This window comes from Trifolium pratense, linkage group LG5 (genome assembly GCF_020283565.1).
Source record: "Trifolium pratense cultivar HEN17-A07 linkage group LG5, ARS_RC_1.1, whole genome shotgun sequence".
In the NCBI taxonomy this organism is placed as follows: Eukaryota; Viridiplantae; Streptophyta; class Magnoliopsida; order Fabales; family Fabaceae; genus Trifolium; species Trifolium pratense.
Genome location: NC_060063.1, coordinates 45,933,429 through 45,956,204, shown reverse-complemented (window position 1 = coordinate 45,956,204; position 22,776 = coordinate 45,933,429). Strand labels below are relative to the sequence as shown.

General features: G+C 32.2%; 2 protein-coding genes across 4 annotated transcripts; one reads left to right on the top strand and one right to left on the bottom strand.

The window, feature by feature from the left end:
* The first annotated feature begins 3,573 nt into the window (after positions 1-3,573).
* Positions 3,574-8,740, top strand: LOC123884139 (putative F-box protein At1g49610). Of its 3 annotated transcripts, none has more exons than XM_045933154.1 (4): positions 3,574-3,701; positions 4,258-5,548; positions 5,641-5,829; positions 8,370-8,740. In XM_045933154.1, exons 2-4 carry the CDS (start codon positions 4,265-4,267, stop codon positions 8,562-8,564), a joined length of 1,668 nt encoding a protein of 555 aa, XP_045789110.1. In that variant the 5' UTR covers positions 3,574-3,701; positions 4,258-4,264; the 3' UTR covers positions 8,565-8,740. The 3 variants fall into 3 exon arrangements, with proteins under 3 accessions (XP_045789110.1, XP_045789111.1, XP_045789112.1); XM_045933155.1 differs by lacking the exon at positions 3,574-3,701 and adding an exon at positions 3,714-3,816; XM_045933156.1 differs by lacking the exon at positions 3,574-3,701 and adding an exon at positions 3,905-4,123.
* Positions 8,741-13,769: 5,029 nt separating this feature from the next.
* On the bottom strand, positions 13,770-15,650 carry LOC123884146 (dof zinc finger protein DOF1.7-like). The gene has a single exon (XM_045933166.1). It carries the CDS (start codon positions 15,071-15,073, stop codon positions 14,426-14,428), a length of 648 nt encoding a protein of 215 aa, XP_045789122.1. The 5' UTR covers positions 15,074-15,650; the 3' UTR covers positions 13,770-14,425.
* Positions 15,651-22,776: the final 7,126 nt, after the last annotated feature.

Here is a 22,776-nt window from a genome sequence, read left to right as displayed (position 1 = left end):
ATAAATCGTTAAATTATTTATTTTGGGGACAAAATAAGAAAATTTAATTTTTTATTTAGGCAAAAAAAGTTATTTTTGTACGAAATCTTATTTTTTTTATTTTGTAGGAAAAAAATTATTTGTAGGAAATTTTATTTTTAATTTTGGGAAAAAAAAATTCATTTTTTTTTGTAGGAATTTTTTTAAAAAAATATATATATTATGTGACATGGAATTTAAAAAATAAATATAAATGATTTTTTCCACGTGTACAAGCCACGTCAGCAGATTTGCACAGTCACATGTCCTGCTGTACACCAGGGGGCAAAATGAGGGAATCTATTTTTTGCAGGGGGGTAAACAGAAAAAAAATCTGCATAGGGGGGTAAACGAAAATTTGCTTATTTTGCAGGGGGGTAAATGATCATTTACCCTAACACTAATGAAGGATTATAAGGCATTAAGGACAGATTTGCATTAAGTAAACACTATAAAAAAGAGTAAATTCATACAATATAGCAGATTACATTAGATCCATCTATATCCTAAGCTATCCTAGATCCTACCTCCACAAGAAGTCAAGCTCCTCATGTTGCTTCGTTCGCCTCTTCGCTTCAACTTCATGGCGTGTGAATTCATGCTGCTAAGGTGCTTGAAGCTATCTTATAAAGTTTCGGATCCAATTATGAAAGCTCCTAAAACCAGATTGTAGATGAACAGTAGCAGATTTTCCAACCCAGATCCAGAAAACTGACTTTTCTATATATACTGATTGCAACCACGTTGCGCGTCAGATCTACCATGCTGCGCGTGGTTGCTGAAATTAACACTACGCTGCGCGTGAAATCTACCACGCTGCGCGTGGTTGCTGAAATTAACACTACGCTGCACGTGAGATGGGCTACGCCCCCAGCGTAGTGCAATTTTCTCCTTCACGCCGCACGCGTAATAGAAGCAGGTTTTTTTGGTCTCTCTGGTGCAGGAATTACGCTGCGCGTGGTCCATCACGCCCCCAGCGTAGTGCAATTGTGATTTTCCTGCATATTTTCCTGCTTTCTTGTAGAACAAGCAATCTTGCTTCCGAGTTGATTTCTCTTGATTTTATTGCTTAAAAACTACTAAAATGAGTCTAATGTTCCTCAAATAGCATGAATTATGAGAGTGTGACGATACGTCATCACATTCTTTCAAGGTTTTATCGATATTTTCCTCTTTCGTTTGGAATATATAAAATTCGGTGGCGACTTTACTGTCTAAGCGAGCGACTTTCGCCCGCGCATTTTTTCAGCCGCTTCAAAGTCAAGTATTCCTTTTTTAAAAAGTTGTCTAGTAGCTAGAAATCCAACTTTTTAAAACTAAATTAGTGGTGGCGTGTTCAAGGTTTATACCCTGTTTCCTCCTTAAAAAATACGACATTCCTATCAATTTAACCATAGTTACGAGATATTCTCACTCTTCCTTAAAATGACCTTATTTATGATTGATGTAAAATATGTAATTATTTAAAATTAAAAGTAGTGTACACTCAATTAATTAGAGAATACAATTCAAAATAAAATAATAATTTTACATTAAAAAGTATAATTGACATTCATTTTAAAACAAATAATTTTTACTACTGTGACATTCATTTTAAAACAGATTAAGCAATTCTTATCCATACTTTATTGGTTTTTTCTAATTAACCCTCACATAAATTGAGGGTAGGTGCCCTATGATGATGTGGCACCAATGAAATTTATCCACATTTATTTAAGTCAAACATAATTAATTTTTTACCATAAATTATTTTGACTACTTTTATTTTCAATTAATTATATTTTATGTATTATATTCTATGAATTTATATTTTAGACCTAATTACTTTTGATTTGTTTGCTTCTTCTTCAAATTGTATTACGTCTCAAACAACTTTCTTCTTCGAGTAAAAAAAAAAAAAATTCTTCTCATCGTCAAAAAACTTTCTTCTTCTTCTTAATGCTTTCAATCTCTGCCGCAGCCTCCACCACCGTCATGTTAGCATTCTACGGCTCCTCCGCTTTTGTGTTATCCGATGTCAATCTTTACTGCAGCCTTCGCCACCGATCTACCGGATTTCTTCAAGATTCTAAAACTTGTTATTTTCAATTTCTTAGATGTTATGTTTTTTAGCGTATTTTTTCCTGTTTTTTTTTCCTTATTTTTTCCTGTTATGTCATAGAATGTGATTCCTATTCATCGTCATTTTGTTTTTGTTTTCTTTAGTTGTCCATATCAGGAAAAAATTGAAAACTAAATAGTTTAGAGAAGACAAAACGAATTAGGAGAAAATTAGGAAGACGAACTAATTCTTGAACTTGTTTAGAAGTAAAAATATAAATAGTTCATCTGAACTAAAAGAAAGGTCGGACCATTGTCGGAATACATACACACGGGAGCTCGCCCGATCACAAGTGCGGTCTACCTGAAATTTATCTGATCAAAATGAAAAGGATCGACTATTATAAGAAGACGAATTAACTCTTGAACTTGTTTAGGGTTTAGGGTTTAACTATTGATCACAAGTAAAAATATAAATAGTTCATCTGAACTAAAAGAAAGGTCGTTTTAGAAAGAAAAAAAATTAAGAAAGTGTATTTTTGCACTTAATTTCCTATTATACCTTATTTTAATTCACCAATAAGCTTAATTTGTTTTTTTCCATGCATTTTATCTTTTCAATAAATTTAATAAGTTATGTACCAATTTTTTAAAAAAACAAACATTTTTTTTTTAAAACTTAAAAAAACAAACTTTAATTTTCCAAATATATAAATCTTTTACGGTTTCGACTACTCCTAAATATTTGGAATTTACATGAGTGACTTAGATAGTTAACAATTTTTTTTTCTAAAACGACAAGTAATTTGAAACGGAGGGAGTATTTACACCGGAATAGCATAAATTATTTGATTTGATTTTTTTTTGAAGCATTATTTGATTTCATTTAATAAATGTACAAGTGGAATTGTATATTTAAATTAGAGATATTAGTTTTTTTTTTCTTTGTTGTTTTTGTTCTCTTATTATTTTTATTTAAACTAACATTGATATATATTTATTTTTTCGAGCCTATAACATTGATTTTTTTTACTAATAACATTGATATTTTAGAATCAATATATAATGTTTAAAAACAAGCATTCAATGATCAAATTAATTCTAATTATATTTACACATAGTCTAAAATATAATTAAAGAAAACTAGTAACATAAAATATAATTAATTGAAAATAAAAGTAGTCAAAATAATTTATGGTAAAAAATTAATTATGTTTGACTTAAATACACGTGGATAAATTTCATTGGTGCCACATCAGCATAGGGCAACTACCCTCAATTTATGTGAGGGTAGAGAAGTAGTCACCTATTTTATTTATATCCTCAATTGAATTATGAATTATGGTATTTCAAAATTCTACTATTCTCTAAGATTAATTGATGGTGAATTTTTTGGTACGAGAGTGTTCACCTTAATTGATATAATATGTTTTTGTAAATTAATTAATTTTACAATAAAGTTCAATAAAAAATATTTATGTCTTCGTATCTTGAAATTAAAGTGAAGTAATTTGACGGAATATTGGTATTGTTTAATCAGCAAAATATAAGTACTAGACAGAATAAAGTTTAAGGTATTAATCAAGGAATGATCGTCACTCACTCCTCATAACAGAAATTGTTTCATCAATTTCACTACTCAGGCAATTCATCTTTCTTATCTCATCTCAATTTCACTGTTAAACTCGTTTCTATGGTTTCATACTTCATGTTCTCTCTGTTTCGTGATTTTGTTCTGTGTAACCTATAACCATTTAGGTTCAATTTTTTATGTAAAATTCATATGAATCAATTTTTTGTGTAACCTATACTATTATACTTGTTGAATGTTGATTGAATTTCGTTGATGTGTCTAATTATATATGCATTGAAAATCGTTGCTTGAATTTTCGTTCTTAATCTCAAGGTTTCTTTAATCTGAGCCCCTAATCAATAAACTGTTCTGATTATTCACATGTGATTTTGGTCCAAGTGATAAATTAATTATTCTAATTCGAGAAAGAATATGTCTCCTTAGGGCTGGAAATGAGTCGAGTTGAAAGTGGATTTGGCAAACTCCACCAATGTGTGTTTAATTTGATACTTTTTTTAACAAAAAAATCAATATATAATTTCAGTGTTTTGCGAAAAACGTTGATGATGGTAGTCTTATTCTTAGTTCTTGTGACTCACTTTTGCTGTTTTACTTGTTGCTTGCAGAACAAAAATGGAGCAGGAGGAGGACCGGTTGTCGAATCTACCGAAAATCATTCTTCATAACATTCTGTCAAAGATGCCAAAAAAAGATGCTGCTAGGACAAGTGTTTTGTCCAAAGATTGGGCAGATACATGGTTTACTTTTCCTATATTGTATTTTTCTGATGATATATGCACAGGGACATTTCCCCAACCAAGGGCTGATTTTGTGAGGAAGACAAAAAACTTCATCGAACACGTGAAGAGAACATTGTTGAGGTTCCATGATAAAGGATTGGCTATCAAAGAATTTGACCTTATTGTGAACAATATTGATGTTCGTAGGATGTCAAAGGATATTGACCTTTGGTTGAAGTTAGTAAGTGAAAGTAGTCTTGAAGTACTAGACCTTCGTTTGCCTGATGGTCCTCACCAGGATGAGGAAGGTCCGGGTGAAGGCTATGTATTACCTAAGGGTGTAATTGAAGGCAAATCACTTACTAAGTTGGTGCTAATGGGGGGAATCAGAGTTGATCCAGCATTCATGAATCATTCAGTTAAGCTCTTCTCATTGAGAGTATTGTCATTGTGGGCTGTCATTTCGGGACATGAGAAGGCAATTGAGCATCTCATTTCTTGTTGTCCTTTGATTGAACATATAACTTTAAAGTGTTTTTCAGTGTTGATCCCTCGTCGTGGTATTGGCAATCATATACCTCAATCTGATACCGATGGAGTCATGAAGTCGCTGAGCATGCATGGTCTGCAAAAGCTCAAGACAGTTGATGTTCAAGGAATACAAGAGGTTTATATTGATGCCCCATGTCTTGAGAATTTTAATTATTGTGCTGGTGATTTTGACGCACCATTCAAGATTGATTTGGATAGGTGCAAAAATTTGAAAGTGTTAGACTTGTTGTCTTTGAAGAGTATTACTATCACTGACAATTGGTTTGTTGATCTGTTTCCAAAATTCCCTTTCCTTGAGAGTTTGAAATTGGACAATTGCAAAATGTCCGATAGGATTAATATTTCAAGTGTTCAACTTAAAGTGCTGGAGTTATCTAATTGTTCTAACTTGAAGGAGGTCAACATTGATGCTCCAAATCTATTATCATGTCGATTTTGCGGTCGTGTGGGTGATTCAGAACCTATCATACGTTTTCTAAGAAGTTCTAGTCAACTGGAAGTTGATTTGCAGCATACAATGCATTATTTGGATCTTGGTAACTTGTGGAAATTTCTCCAAAACATCAAACCTCAAAATGTTTTGGTTTTGGCATCACTATCTTTATTCATAGTTCAGCCAACTGTGGTGAGTTTGAATCAGCTACTTAATTCATGAATTCAATCTACATATTTATATTTACTTATTGTATCTGTGTGTACTTATTCTGGAATATGTAGGATGCCGTGACCCCAGTGGTTTTTCAAGTTCCATCTCCTCCACCTAGAATCAAACACTTGCACCTTCGCTCTGTTCCAAACAATGAAATTTTGTTTTCGTCTGTTCTAAATATCTTACTTTCTAGCTGCTGCCCTGCAACTATATCTTTGACCTGGCATCCTTATTTTTGCAGGAAATCACTCATTGAGGTATGCGATTGTCTCCCATGTTTCTTTAATTTCAAGCTGTGCTTCCTGCAGTGAATTTCTTACATATTATATTGTGATTTTACTATATGACAGAATGTATAAAAGCAAATTTGTTCGCCATGCTTTCCTTTTATGTCAAACACATTGCATTGATGCTTAAAATGTGTTAGGATCCTTTCTGAGTAAGAAAGATTTCCTGAAAACTGCAAAAATAGAATGTTTCTAACTAGAATAAAGATTGATCAACATAATTGAGAAAAAGAAGGATTCTTTGAATATCTGTCTATACTATCGATTGAATGTAATAATAGGAATGAACAAGAATATAACCTAGCACACAAGGCCGCCCCAATGGAGCACTCTCCTTTCACACTAGATAAATCTCTAGTCACAACATACTAACCACCATTCTCCTCTCCAATACAAAAGTAGCCTGCTATTTAAAGGAAAAACTTTAACTATCAAGCTTCTCTAATTAGCCTTTACTATATCCTAACAATACACCCCCCTCAAAAACAACCTTGTCATCAAGGTTGCAATCTGCTAAGTTTCTTCATGTGTAATAATTGTTGTTGACAACCAAACTCTCCTCTAGAATCCCACTGATGGAAACTGTAAGTCAACTTCAAACAGTTGAAACATGTTAGCTTCAAATGATTCAAACGAGCGGGTCATCCTCATTGTTCCAATCACGCTATATTTGAAAGGAAATCTGATGTTAATTTCTTTCACATTCAGATGGCATGGCCCGCCACTTCAGCAATCATAGCTTGAATGTACAAATTTCAAAACTACGGCAAAAACATGTACTATTTCCTCAGCCAAAAAGTTCTCTATATTATAGGTAGATAGCAATGTTGATGCCATTTTATCCACAACCAGAATAATAAACTTCTCCTTTGTGTACTCTGTCACATGTTTATCTTCAACTTGGATATTCCCGTGGCTCGCCTTCGCCAACAAGTCATCTTTCCCCTATTGTCTTAGTTACCAATGGTTTTGCACTGGAACTAATGAATCCCTCTTTTGATGTATCTTTCAATAATTTCAACGTTAAAGGTTGAGCTAAATAGGTCTCCATGACAAACACCAAAGCCCTCTTCCTATCTTTGTGATGAAAACAATAATAATCTTATAACTCACATTTATACCCATGGTCTTCAAATGTATCACTCTTATCTCCATATTCTATTAGTGAAGTACTCTTTTTCTTCACGTCTTCGACAATAACGTGAGTAGTTTCACTCCACTTTAGATAATCGATATGATATGACATTACACAATGCAAACTTGATGCTGCATAACTTTTTTGTGAAAATAATCTGACCCATTGTTATATAAAATAAAATAAAAAATTGTAATCTAATTACAACATATGCAATTCTACTTAACTTTTTGTTCATCAAATTAAACATGACATTTTGGAGGCAATATCATCCTCTACCAGTCAGATGCTGTTACGTTGCTGCCTATATTTCCTCTTATATTAAAAATAGGAAAAGCTAAAAGAACGCTCAATAGACGAGTTTCTATTTCACTTAAGTGATAACTCGAATAAACGTTTAACTTTATGCAAGAAAAATAAAGAGAAGACAGCTTCTAGTTCTTGAAGCAAAAATACAAATGCAGCAAAACTAAAAGCTTCTAGTAGGAGCTTGCATTTTGTGCTCAACCTGACTGAATATGGCTTCTTCCACCTGCATAAGTATATAACATTCAGTTCCAGTACTCTCTCAACATTTCATACTATGTATTGTTATGTTACCCTCTCTGTAAAAACATAAAAATAAAAGCAACACCAACAGGGACAAAGATGATTCCAACACCACAAAAGGCTTGCAAACAAATGCTAGTCAAAATAAAAGTGAACTTACAATTATCTCTTGTTCTTGTACCTTTTGCCTGCATAATATCATGTGTGTACATTCAACCTCTGCAACATGATACCTGCAAGAAACATTAATTAAGATATAAAGCCAAATTTCCTTCAATTAGAGATGATTAAAGCCTGGTTTGACTAATCTATTGCACTCATAAGGGGTTTTCTGGGATGAGGTAAGAAGTGGAAACAGGTGACCTAGAGCATCTCATCCAGATTTGTTAATGTATGTCGGGTAAAAGTGAGTTGTTATGTTGTGTAACAATATCATTAGGAACTGCTTGGGATTGAGCAATTTGGTGTGTAAGATATGGTTTGATTGCAGTGTTTTGGTTTGCGTTGTTAACATTGCCCAGTTTGATTGTTCAGGCAATTTTAGGATAAAAATTATGCAATTAAAATGTGTCTGTGAGGTTGGTGACCGAAAAACTTGACGCGTGTAAGTTTTTTCTATTTGTATGATCTGGTGGGGTCTAATATGATTGTATTGCCATGGTGATTGTCCTATTTAATAGAAGAAGAAAAATTGTATTGCCATGTTTTTCATTTTATGTCAGACACATGCATATATGCTTAAAAGATATTTACTTTACATCAACATATAAAATATAATTGTTCTGTGGAGCTTCTAACTCTAATTGTTGATTATCTAAAACTGCAGTTTTTCTATGATAAGCTAATGGAAAGAAAGGACGATGATTGCTTCTGCAGTTCCACTGATACTAAGTGTTGGTGGCATGGCTTGAAAGATATGAAAATCAGAAGCTCAATGAAGATTGAAGAGGAAGTTGATTTGAAGACCATGTTAGAATCATTGCCAATTCGAGAAAATATTAACTTTATGTTAGAATTTTAATGTTGTTTTCATCAAGTGATAGACATGTTTACTTTGAAGTTTGATGTTATCTCTTACTATTGCATTCTAGATAAGTACAACTCTTCTTTATTCTGTTGCACTATGAGACACAACTTTGTTTCGATATACACTGAAAAATGTTGAATGGTATAGTTAGCACTCTCATTTTGCTCTAATTCCCATAATTGACAATTACAGCATGTTCTTCTGACCTAGCAAAGGTATGAAGAATGCAAGGTACACCAATCTTCATTGATTAATTTCAAATTAAGAAGATAGTGATGATTTACTTTAACAAATTTGGCACATATAATAGTTGAATAAATGTGTATTGAAGTTTTCTCATGAAAGAGTTTAATTGTTGTGTATTGGCAGTGTAAAGTTAATTTATATACACTGTTAGTGTAAAGTTATTTTACACATGCGTCCAATAATATATATACCAACACATCATGTATTATGTTTAAAAACACATGACGTGTCACGTTCATTAAATGATCTGACAACATATCATTGGATGCATGTGTAAAAAAAAAAATCTTTGCACTAACAATACATACAAATTAAACTCAAATGCAAAAGTGGTCATTTTTATGAAAATTTTATTTATATTATTACAGATCTTATTATTCATACAAAATTATGATTTCTTTTGTGAAGATTTAGCAGGTGTAAAAATTCTTTACACCAAATGTGTACATTAATTTAGGCATACATCATTGACAAGTGAGTCAATTAAGAATAAAATCAAACAAACAACAAAGTAACTCTAAGTCAAAATGGGGTCTATAAATGGATGGAGAAAACAACTGGTGAAGGCCAAAAGCCACCTCAACCTAACTTATCTTCAAGTTAATGGTGTGTGATGTGGACACCATTTGATTAGAGGAAACAAGCTAAAACAAGCAAAACCATCCCTTCTTTCTTGCTCATTTATGACCATTTATTCTCTAATGAAAATAGCAAAGTTTGAAATTCATTAACACATTTTCCATTTTCTCCCTTTCATTCAACACATTTGAGTTGACATCTATAGAGCAATTTGATGGTATGTTACTATGTCCATCCAATTTGATTCCTAGCTAAAACACGTTTTCTTTGGTGGATAGGGATGACTTTAGACAATTTGTTTGAGTTTTCTACTCATGTTGACATTAATGTTTGAATTTATAATCAACACTCCAATGAAATCAAATCAAATACTAGAGGAATAATTCAATAATAATATTATTCTCATCGATCTTTAATATAAAAAACAAGTTATTTTTTAGGTTCATTGAGTATGTTATGTATTTATTCCATATAAATCAAATACATAAGATATTCAATGATGACTTATATCTTATATTAATGATTTGATGGAGTATTATATAGTTATTTTTATAATTGAAAAATAATAATGTCATTTTAATTTCCTCTAATTAAAATTGTTAACACAAATAAGTTAATGAGATTTCTTATAAATTAATTTTTAAAATACGTGTTCACAGTGTAATTCTTTATTTTTTTTGACAAGTAGCTTGTGGATAGAGATTTCACCCTTATCGTGGATAAGTGGGAAGACTAGGCATGACAATAAGGCGGGGACGGGTTTTATTTTTCCCAAACCCATAAAGTTCAGGTTTCCCCAAACTCGTCTTAATTCACAACGGGTTACGGGTATGAAAAGTAGAACCTCAAACTCATACTCAATGGAGTTCAGGTATCCCCAAAACCCAAACCTAGTCAAATAAGTTTTTCCCCTTCAAAATCAAGACGGGACGGGCGGGTACCCACGTGTATGGGTTATATTGTCATGTCTAGAAATGGCCGGAGTTCGAACCCCGATCCACTGCATATATAATGTAATATCTCTTCCAACTAAGTTAAGCTCACGTGACTAACTAATTACAGTGTTATTTAATTGAATGTATGTACAAACAAATTTTACGGATATTGTTGTATACAAATTAAATCATTCTTCTTTTGTCATGTCTTTGACCAATCTTTTTTCTTTGTTCAACTTGCCAATCTAAATGAGGTAGACACATATCCGAATTAATTAACCCAGATCAATTGAAACTGACTAGAAATTGGTAAGTGCATGAATATAAAATTCAATATGGTTCAATTTAAGTATAGCATTCTCTATTTAATTAAACCTTAATACAAAAATAAGGAGACATGTGAAGAATCATTTTCTATAAAATTTTCTACCCTATGTTCTTAATTACTTCTTAGCCTCGCAAGTGAGAAGCACAAACCACATACATACATCAACGAACGAGAATTGGCTTACCAGTGTCAATGGGTATTGTGTCACACAAATAGATTTACAAATTTAAATTAGGATAATATTAAAAAAAGATTTACAAATAGTTTTAACAAGATTAAGTTGGTGTGGATTATGAAACTTGTTCTTGCATATGAAACTTGGTGTGGATTTGGTCTATGGAGTACTTCTTCTATTGATCACTTCTTCTTCCCAAACCTTGGCTCAAGTAATGTTGTTGGGTTGAACTTTGTGTTTTCCGTATTGGAATTGATAGCTGGATCTCAAAATCTTTAGAAAATTGCTTTTTAACCCAGTGATATTCCTTCCGGGCCTCCCATATTGACCGTTTTACCCTTCTAATGCTTCGGTACATACAAACCGAAACAACGTCACTTTGGTACCTGTAAACCGAAGTCATGTGACATTAAGCTAACGCTGGCTTGATAAGCAGATTTATCACAGTATGACAAGATTTCGGTACTAAGTACCGAAGTAAGTGATTTTTCTAAAAAAAATAAATGTTTGGTATATATGAACCGAAAACGCTAAATTTCGGGCCATATTTACCGAAAACGCAAAGTTTCGGGCCGTATTTACCGAAAACGCCCTATATAGAGTAGGTGACAAGACCTGTCATATCATAACCTCTTTAACACTCAATCGGGATTGTTGCAATCTAAGGCGATTTTGGGACCTTTGGAAGGCATCAAATCAACGTTTCTTCACTCATAGAGGGATCCTATTCTCATTTGGAGTCATACAATAGGTAATCTTTGCTTTATTCGGTTTTTTTTTTCAATTTTAATAGTGTTGCTGTCAAAATGCATTGTAGTATGTTACTTACTGAATTGGGTTTGATAGATAAGTACCGAATTAAACATGTTTACTGATTGGGTTTGATTGTATTGGTTAATATGCATAGGTGTTGGGATGGGGGAACCTCCGGATGAATTGAAAGCAAACATTGATGTACTCGACTCTGTTAATGTTGTGGAACATGTCATTGCTCAACCTAATGTTGTGGAACCCGACGATGATGTTGTGGAACCCGGCGGTGATGAGCCTAAAGTTGACACAGCAAAATATTTTTATGAAGCACCGAAGTACAAGGAGCGAGATGAGTTGATTAAATGGTGTCGCAAGGAGGCAAAAAAAGTTGGATATAATCAACAATAGAATCTAAATATAATCCAAAACAAAAGCAATTCGTGGAAACCTAAGAAAACCAACAATATGAGAGAGATTGGTTTGAAATCTTACTTGTTGAAGTGAAAGAATCCGAAAACACAATCCAAACCCTTGTAGTCCTTTACTGATGAATGATTTGTTGTGAACGAATTTCACCTTGTTCTTGTTTTAGGCCTTCGAATTTGCGACCCTAAACCCTCAAGAATCGCCCTTCCACCCTCAACACTTGTGTTTTTCGTAACTAATGAGATGTTTTATGTTTAAAACTGTATCTCACAGTACTTCGGGTCGTAATTACCGAACCACAGCGTTTTCAACACGTATTTACCGAACCTAAACGGTTTCGGTAGTTTCGTTACGAAACGGCGTTGTTCTTCTGTTTTTTGCCAAAATATAGACATATGACACGACTTCGGTTTGTAGGAACCGAAATAAGTGGTTTCGGTTTGTATTTACCAAACGAAACTGGAGCCAACGACGAGGGTATTTTGGGATTTTAGGAGGGTTTGAGAGCATACCAAGGGGCTTAAAAAGCAATTTTCAAATCTTTAACAGTATTGGTCCGAACTCCGAACTGAGCCTAAGTCTAACTTAGTGTTGACCAATATCAAAATAATTGGTATTTATTGTCAATCATGATTTTTCAATCATTATTCTCACAATCATCAATATGTACGACGAAAATCCTTCGTGATTTTACAGATTTGGTCAAGTTCACATAACATGTTTAAAATTTTAAAAACCAAATCTAACCAAGTTAAACTGCTTTTACCTATTATTTGTCACCCTTACCGCAAATTAAATCCATACACATACTACACGAATCTTAATTCTTAACCAAAGTGTGTTATATGAACCCCACACATGTGGAGGGTCGTAAATGAAATGGTAACTTAGAGGACAACCTTGCCGTTCATCTTAAACACATCATGGGATGTGGGGACCACTTTGAGAACTAATCACTCATAATAGTATCCATTAAACAACAAGACAATTCCTGATCTTAAAACACCCAATAAATTCAACTAGAACTAGCTAGAATTTAGTTATGGGAGCACATTACTGTATAATTTGTGCATTCTTTTGGGGATCTTGGTAAATCTAATTATCTCCATCTTACACACTAATCTCACGCCTACACATAAAATAAGAGTTATTATTTATGAAAGACATGCATTTTTATATAAAAATAAAATTAAAATATTAAATTTTTTTGATTTTCACCGTCAGTATCCGACTCACTGGACCGTCTATTATATTTCGAGAATTAATTCTGGCATCAAGTATTCCAACCACCTCTTCATTTTATTCGTCTTTTACCACATACAATGTGCTCGAACACAAGATTAGACTTACTTATAGTCTGATTGAAACTATGTTGGAGACTCGAAGTTACAAACTTACAATTGTCGCATCCCAAACAAGTTTAATGCGGAGATACAAAAGCTAGAAAATGTAACTTTGAGATGGACAAAAATAAAATAAAAAACCATTTAATGGATATAAGTATGACTCTAACTAGAATGTAGCACTTTTTTTTTGTGCGAATGGAGTTAAGGATCGAATCCAAAACTTTTAGCATACTACTCAAATTCTTCGTCATAAGGTCTAAACCAAATCTAATGGCTTAAAATGTATCACGATTGCACACACACACACACACACACACATATATATATATATATATATATATATATATATATATAAACATAAACTTGAATATAAAAAAAACTAAACAAAAAATGGAAAGCAAAAGCCATAAATTTGAATCTAAAAAAAGTTAAATTTCTAAAGAATGATCAGTCAAATAACAATCACCAAGATAGAAACTTGAGTAAACAAACAAACAAGGTGTCAGTGTTCATGCCCTCCATTGACAAGGTACAAATAAGGCTTAAATTTAAAACCACTCTTGTACTTTGGATTTTCCCATATATAATCCATCCCTTTACATTAGTACATTCCCAAATACTCCTACCTAGATATAATAATCAACAAATTCTCATGCAAACTTCCAAATATCCAAGCTGCTTCAAAACATGCCAAAAACACACCACATTAACATGATCTTCCTAATCACCAAAGTAGCTTTCACCCTCCCCAAAAAAATCATCTTTTTTTTTTCATTCAATTACCACCATGGTAAACAACACCATTAACAAGCATTCATATATAATATAATAAATATATAAAAGAAAGAAAAAAAAAATCACCTAGTGGTTACTTCTTTAGTGACCCTTTGATGTATGATCCTCCATGGCATACAATGCAATCCATAAACTTGTACACATAATAAACTCTTTACAAAACCATATTATATTATTTAAGTATAATAAATATTAGAGCAAAATAATGCTTAATTAAGAAACTAAATTAAGCCAAAAAAAGGCTTAATTTTTTTTTTCTTCCCAAATCTCTTCTACTGATAACTTGAGCTAGGTGTATATATTGCAAGATCAGACCAACCATGATTACCATTCCAACAACTTGAATTACCACCATTTTGCAAACCATGAAAAATCTCTGATTCACCATCTCTACCACTCGGGTTATTATGACCCGAATTACTAACCGGGTCACAGTTCAAATTCTCCCCAAATTCACCCATTTGTACCATTTTCAAACCCGACCCATTTGAATTCAGACCCTCAAAAAGATTCCCAAATCGCTCACTTGATGCAAGAAGTGAACTAAAACTCCCTCCACCAAAAACCCTTTGGTTTTCCTCAACCGGGTTATTCTTAATCTGGGTCGGGTCAGATTCTGAAACTGAAGAAACTTGAGCTGAAGAAGATGAAGATGGTGTTGTTGTTGTTGTTGTTGAACGTTTGGAATTTGATGAACGTTTTGTGACTTTTCTTGTTCCACCACCAACAGGAATGTTCCTTAAAGAACCACCTTTGGTCCAATACCTTTTACAGTTTTTACAAAAATGACGAGGTTGTGAGAGATTATAGTTGTTGTAATAACAGAATTTTGTGTTGTTTGATTCACAACGTGGACATTTAAGTTGTTCTTGTTCTGGAAAATTTGGTTTCATGGGTTGGAATGTTGTTGGGTCTTGCATCTTTATATGACTTAAAGATAAGAACTTTAATTGTTTTTCAGTTGAAATTTCAACTTTCAAGTACTTTTTTGAAAGTTATATAAAAAAGGAAATTAGGGTTTTGAAAATTTTGATTGATTTTTCAATAAAGTTCAAAGCTTTGGAAGGATTAGAGATGTGGAAAAAAATGAGGTGAAAAAGTAAGAACAAGACAAAAAGTTGTTTTTTCTTTTGGATTTGTAACACAAAAAATAAAATTAGATGAAAATTTGAGAATCTAGAAGGAAATTTAGAGAGTTTGTTTTTGAGAAAGTGTTAAGAAGATTATGGATAAGTGGAAAATGGTGAGTGGTTGATTTTTGAGAGTTTGATCTTTTGGAACATTGAACACAAAATATGGAACATTTATGAGAGGATTGGAGAGATCTATATATTATATTTTGGAGAAGAGGAAGATGATTTTTTTTTTTCTCTTTTGTTTTTGATGTAGAAGATGAGTTAACTATCACCACAAGATGAGTCTTCAAATAGAATCACAATACTGTTTTCTTTCTCTCTCTGATTTCTTCTATTCACACCACTCATTGACTGGCATATGTGAAACAAGTTACTTTTTCTTACAAAATAAATAAATATTAGTTTAATCGGAAATTGGTCTTTAAAGACATTTTAGTTTTTACAATGGTTTCTTAAAGAAAAAAGATTCGGATTGGTCCCTTCAAGACACATTTGTTTCTCACATTGATCATTTCTGTCAATTTTTTACAAAAAAACGTTAGTTTTAGTTGACTGAATTGTAAATGTTATTAAGTGTAAGTGGTCCACCAAAAACCTTATTAATTTTAAAAATTTTAACCATTGAAATTTTTTTGTTATATTTGGAGTTAAAATTTAACGGAAAGGACAAATATGACAAATATATATGTCTTTAAGGGACCAATCCGGACTTTTTTTAAGGGACCAATCTGTCTTTTTTTCTTTTAACGGACCATTGTGAAACCTAAAATGTCTTTAAGGGACCAATAAACTAATTAAGCCATAAATATATTACCAACTCAGAATTTATATTTAGTTGCTAGCTAGTAAAAACATTAATGATGTTCATAAATTTTAATTCAACGGATAAAAATTATAAAATTGTTAATTGAATGTCATGATTGAGATTCGAGCTCCGATCATTTTGTGTATATGAATTTTCAATAGCTTATTATTTTATTTATATATAAAAAATATTAGTGAAGGTTTATTATGAATTCCAAATTTCAGCTTTTTCATTTTTTTTTAATCAAGCTTTTTCATACTTATACTTGTGATATGTGAGTTTATTCACTAATCTATTGAACCGAAATAAATACATTTTTTACAAAGTTATTATAATAAAAAAAAAATCTCCACATTTTTATTACCAAACCTCTTGCCAATTGAATTAACTTTTTTTTTTTTCAAATTTAATCGGATGAAATTAAATATCACAACTCACATATGCATGCTCCCATACTAGCATTATACATGTGTTTATAAAATAAAAATAGTATCTACTCTAAAAAAATAAACATTGATAAAATAAAGGGGGCTATAGCATGTGTCGCGAGTATATAAGGTCTCTAAATTTAGTAGTTTTTTTTTACTATATTGTTAATTTTTATTAAATTCAGGTCTAATATGAAGAATGCTTCTATAGGCAAAATAATTTAGTTACGTGATCTAACAGAATTTAATTATAATTGTTATTCTTTTTTTTATATATAATTTCTTGTGTATAAATGTAAAATATTTAGATTTTTGTGTCAACTAAATATTCCACATCAAATATATTTTTAGTGTACGTGCAAAAGTATGTAGTACTATTGAAGTTAGAGAAGTACGTATAATAATAACAAAAATATAATTTATTTTGCAATAAACAAATGATCACTTTTATTCTCAAACATCATATTTTAACACAAAGTTATTAGCTTGTGAAAATAACAGGAATGTCTCTGTCAAGTTAATAGTTTCTCCTCAATAAATCTACCAACCACAAACAACAGCAATAATAATTTAATAATCTTATCTTCGGTCAGGAAAAGTCTTATCTATTATTTTTTAAATTTTGGTTCATCATTAAATTTAATAATCTTGTACTATTATGATCCAACATCATCATACTAATACTAATAATAATAATAAGTTTTATTTTTTAGGACAATAAGTATTTTTTTCAAAATCAAATTTAAATAAGGTGAACATTGTAAATGGATTCTCTACTATAATTGTGTGTTGCAATTATAACTTTTGATCATCTAGTTTAAGTTTAAATTTTTTTTTTTGATAATCAAAATTTGTATTAATAAGGAGTACTCAAATTCTTACAATACAAAGAAAAACCCTTAGATATTAAGAATACATTCTAAGGGATTAGCACACCAATCAGAATACAAGAAAGTGCTAAATCTACCCGAACGACCTATGAACCAAAACCAAGAAATGAGTTTAATTTGATCTACTAACAAATTCAAATCTGTTATAGCTCCCCTAAAAACAATGTTGTTTCTTAACTTCCAAGCACACCACGTTGTCGCGAGCCAAATCAAATGTTAACCATGTAATTTGGTTATCAATTATTTGGTCTATTTTCTTGTAAAAAAAAAAATTTGGTATATTTGAAAATAGCATAGTATTCGAATTTTTAACCTCAAGGAAATTTCTATTGAAATGTTAGTTTACAACATCAAATTTAATATTTGGTGGTAGTTGAAAGCTAGCGAAAAAGGTTTTTGTTTTGGGTGTTTTGATTTGCAAAATAATAAGTACCGGGATAGACCAGTACATGACGGAACAAGACAGTACATGACAAAATAAAGTTGTACAGAAGAGAGATAGAGCAATAATATTTTTATATTAAGAAATAAAATGAATATTTTCGTATTTTTTATAGTTGTATGATGGACAAAAATTGTCTTGTGGTTGGACAATTTTTTTCATTCACTTGCTACATATTTTGTCCAGTTTCATAATCAATTTTTAAATCAAACAGGGTACAACAAAAATTGTTTAGCAGATCAAACAGTCACATAATCATTTTTAAATCAAATAGTTCAGTCGTCTATTTTTTTGGCAGATCAAACGCACCCTTAATTTAGGTAACTGAGATCAATTTAAAGGGTTAATTTTTTCCAACATATATCTTTCAATACGCACCGGTCGATCGGATCGAACACAAAACCATATGGTTAAGGGACTCTGTCCCGGGAGAATTACCCCCCTCCTTTCCTTTGACCAACCGGTCCTCGAACCAACCTTCTCGTTTTCTTGCTCGTTAGCGCTTTAGTTTTCGATCAATAAGTTTAGGCTTGACTAATAGAATACATAGGGTTATTCTCGCTTGTTTAGTATTGATTTGGCTTTGGCGTCCGTATCTTGCTGGCGTAGAAGCTGCCACAACTAAAAATAAATAAATGAAGGACCAAGATATTATTAGCATTAAAAAGATTACAAAGGCATTATATATCACTTGTAACACACAATGTTGGTAATACGTGAATTTTTTACTAAATTTACAAAGTAAATGTTTATTTTTAAAAAATTAAAATTTTAAATAAATTTTTACCTTAAATAATTTACCCTTAGATAAACTTGGACCGACATATGTCTAAGGTTGAGTCAGCTATAGCTGACTAAGTGGGGCATGACAAAGGCACGCTGTAGCCTCGCGTGCGAACAAAGCAAAGAGGAAGCATCATTTGTAGCAGAGTAGTACATGTTTCTAAACAAAGATCATAGCCGTTGATTGTTATAAAAACGAATCTATAACGTTGATGCGAATGATTTGTCATTCACATTGAGTTGCGTTGAGTTACCGTCACCCAACAGATACTAGTGTCACCCGCAACACGTGGCGGAACCCGGCGAGGGAGTGTGTAAGTGTGACAGACTTATACAGTACTTCCTCCGACTTTATATATAAGCAAAAATAGTTTTTTTAGATTCATTAGAAAATAGATGTATTTAGTCTAAAATATAGACTAAATACACCAATTTTTCAATAAATTTAAAAAAATTATTTTTGTTTATATATGAGACCGGAGGAAATACTATTTTCGTGTGTGTGGTAAGTGTGATGACGTGGCTTGGTTTGGTTTGGTTTGGTTTGGTACTATGCTATTCATTCATTCATCTCTCGTGCGTGCACATTTGCCACTTACGTAGTAGGTTTCTTCTTTTTGACTCTTTCTTCTCTTGTTTTCTCCGGGGACATATATGACGTGTAGGACAATTTTCTTTCAAAATACTGTATCGACATCTTTAACATTCCCTTTCAACATTTTTTTTGTGGAGTGAATAATACAGTAGATGAATCTCATCTCATATAGTAGCATAGTAGTATGGTTGCTGGGTCGGTCATGGGAAAGGCACCATTCCACACTAAGGGGTCCTTAAAATTTTTTTTGCAAGTTTAAGCTCGTTTCATATTTGGAGGTTGTTTATTTAGTACTCCCTCTCGTTCTTAATATAAGAAAACTTTCACTTTTTAAATACATTGAAACATTGATGTATTTAGTGTTGAGAATATAGCAAGTGTGAGTTTGTGAAAATAGTCCCACATTGGATAGGAATGTGGTGACTTGAGCATTTATAAGTGGGAGAACCCACTCACCTATCACCTTAAGGTTTTGGGTGGACAAGTGGTGTGTCTCTCACAAAGGTGTGTTGCTCAAATGAAAAAGTGCCACAAAAGTGAATGCTCCTCGCTCGACCCTCCCCCGATTGTTGCGCTAACAAATGGTATCACGAGCCTTTGGTTTCAAGAAAGGGACCGGCTTACTTGTATCGAAAAGTACCCCACATGGTAATGGGTAAGTGTCCCACATGTGGGTAAAAGAGTGTTCCGTTGAAGTGAGTCAACGGCGGTACAAAGTGTATGTGGAAGAAAAAGCTTCCACTTGAGGGGGAGCATTGTGGACTCACACTTGAGGGGGAGTGTTGAGAATATAGCAAGTGTGAGTTTGTGAAAATAGTCCCACATTGGATAGGAATGTGGTGACTTGAGCATTTATAAGTGGGAGAACCCACTCACCTATCACCTTAAGGTTTTGGGTGGACAAGTGGTGTGTCTCTCACAAAGATGTGTTGCTCAAATGAAAAAGTGCCACAAAAGTGAATGCTCCTCGCTCGACCCTCCCCCGATTGTTGCGCTAACATTTAGACTATGATATAGTTTAGATACATCAATATTTCAATGTATCTAAAAAGTGAAAGTTTTCTTATATTAAGGACCCGAAGGAGTATGACAGTATATGCATAAGAAAGAATCTGAGGGCGGGGGATTGTTTTGTTTGGGATTTAAAGAGGGAAGGCCGAGGGCGGCACATAAGCTGAGTGAGTGGAGCGAAGCGGATTATTATTATCATCATTATTATTATAAACTAGCGATTAGAGAGGGTGTGTTCCGTGTCTGTGTCTATTATGCAAACTAATGTAAAAAAAAATAATTAAGACATGCATTATGTTGTGGTGAGTTTGTTAATAAAAAAAATTTGTTGCTAAAAGAAGAAAAAAAAGCCAAAGATATTGTGGTATTATGAAAAGTCTACAAAATTTTTTTTTGTATCATCTTTATATATAGGTATAGATACCATTGTAACTTGAAATTCTAATTTATTCATTCATCTAATAGAAACGTATTGTAGCAAGTTCTACGACCAGAGACATACCCATCAATTTGAAAATTCCGTTATCAAACTTCTTGTGTGTTCATTATCGTATTCATTTGTTATCATTTTCTTTTGTTACTAGTTGTTTCAACATTATTATTGTCACAAAATTCACCATAAACTCATAATTTTTTTTATTTCTTTTATGATTATACTTTAATATTTTTTACAACAAATTTGATTGAAAACAATAAAAATTTGATTTTTTTTTTAATGTTGACGGATCGCTGCAAGAACTATGGAAGTCTGCGGAGATAGAGAAAGAATAACCCCCGATGTAGAAAACAAAGACAGGATGAATTGACGAATATTTTAGATGATGAAGAAGAGAGTGAGAAAATATTTTCCGTTCAATTCTCGCCTGTTGACATTGCTAATCACCTGTCATTACTGTTGAATGATAAAGAGAGTTTAAGCTGAAAATTCACTCGGTAGACAAACAGTGTGAATAAATAGTAAAAAAAAAAAAAATTATGAAACACAAGCATTTTTAAAATTAGATGTGTCTCGGTGTTAGACAGGTGTCGGTATTCTACACCGATACAACAATGACACTTATAATCAAATTAAATTACATTGTACAATATCATTTTTTAAAATTATTATCGATATTAACATGTCGGTATTAATACTATGTCTGATATGCATGTCTATGTTTTTGATTCATAGGAGAAAAACAACACACAAGAACAAAGTCAACAAACACAGGACACGATTATAATCTGATGTAGAGGAAGAAAGTGTTTGTGAGGTGAGAGTGGCAGTGTGACTGTGTGAGGGTAGTGTCATATCCATGTCGTTTCCCCGTCAAACACGCCACTAATTCATACAACTCTACCTCTACAATCTTAGTAGCAGTACTCGAATCCTACTGCTATTGCCATGTTTCTTATATGTCGTTTAACATTTGTCAAAGAACAACTTATTGGACACAATAAGAGAATTCAAATCATCATTTATTGGACACAATAAGAGAGTCCTATACTGGAGCCCAAAACAAAATTATTAGATGAGACGATTTAAGTAGCGGAAGGGTAAAAACGGAAATGCGTAGGGCGCGTGAGTAACCAGTAAGGTGAAAAAAGTAAATCTCTTTTCAAAATTAATAAATAATGCACATGGCCCATTCTTACTCGTTCTTGCCCAACACACACACACACGCGCACACACACACGCACACACACACACATACATCTCACACCTCACATCTCACATCTCTTTTATCTTAACCAATATTGACTTAAATATACAACAATGTTAAAAAAAATTAAAAAGAATTTGACATCTATTTAAGTTCCACACAAAAGATTAGTCTTTACAATTATGCACAAATGACAAAAGACACATTTAAACACACACCACACACACACGCACACACACGCGCACACACATACATCTCACATCTCACATCTCACATCTCTTTTATCTTAACCAATATTGACTTAAATATACAACAATGTTAAAAAAATTTAAAAAGAATTTGACATCTATTTAAGTCCCACACAAAAGATTAGTCTTTACAATTATGCACAAATGACAAAAGACACATTTAAAGATTAAATTCACAATTCAACAAAACAAAAAAGAAGACTAAATTCACAAAAGAAAGACACACTTGGTGATTCTTTGCAATTACAAACATTATATCCATTTTTCCATTTGTAGTATTTACACAAACTTTATAAAAGTGAATCCTTAGAAACAAAATAAAAATAAATTGGTTAATTGAATTGTTAATTGCTTTTAAATACTAATAAAGAAACCAACAAACACATTTCAACACATCAAGAATATGAGTAAAAATAAATAAATATCAAGAACATTTCTATAGGCATAATAACAAATTACATGATAACAATAGTGAGTAAACCAACAAAATTTGATGGCAAAGGTAAATATTATAGAGAAAATCCATATTTATCCTAAAATTATTACTTCCTTTAACATTATACATAAAATTGACCATGTATAAGACAAACACTAGACATTGAAACATTGTCAAAATAATAATTCCAACACAAAAATAATCAA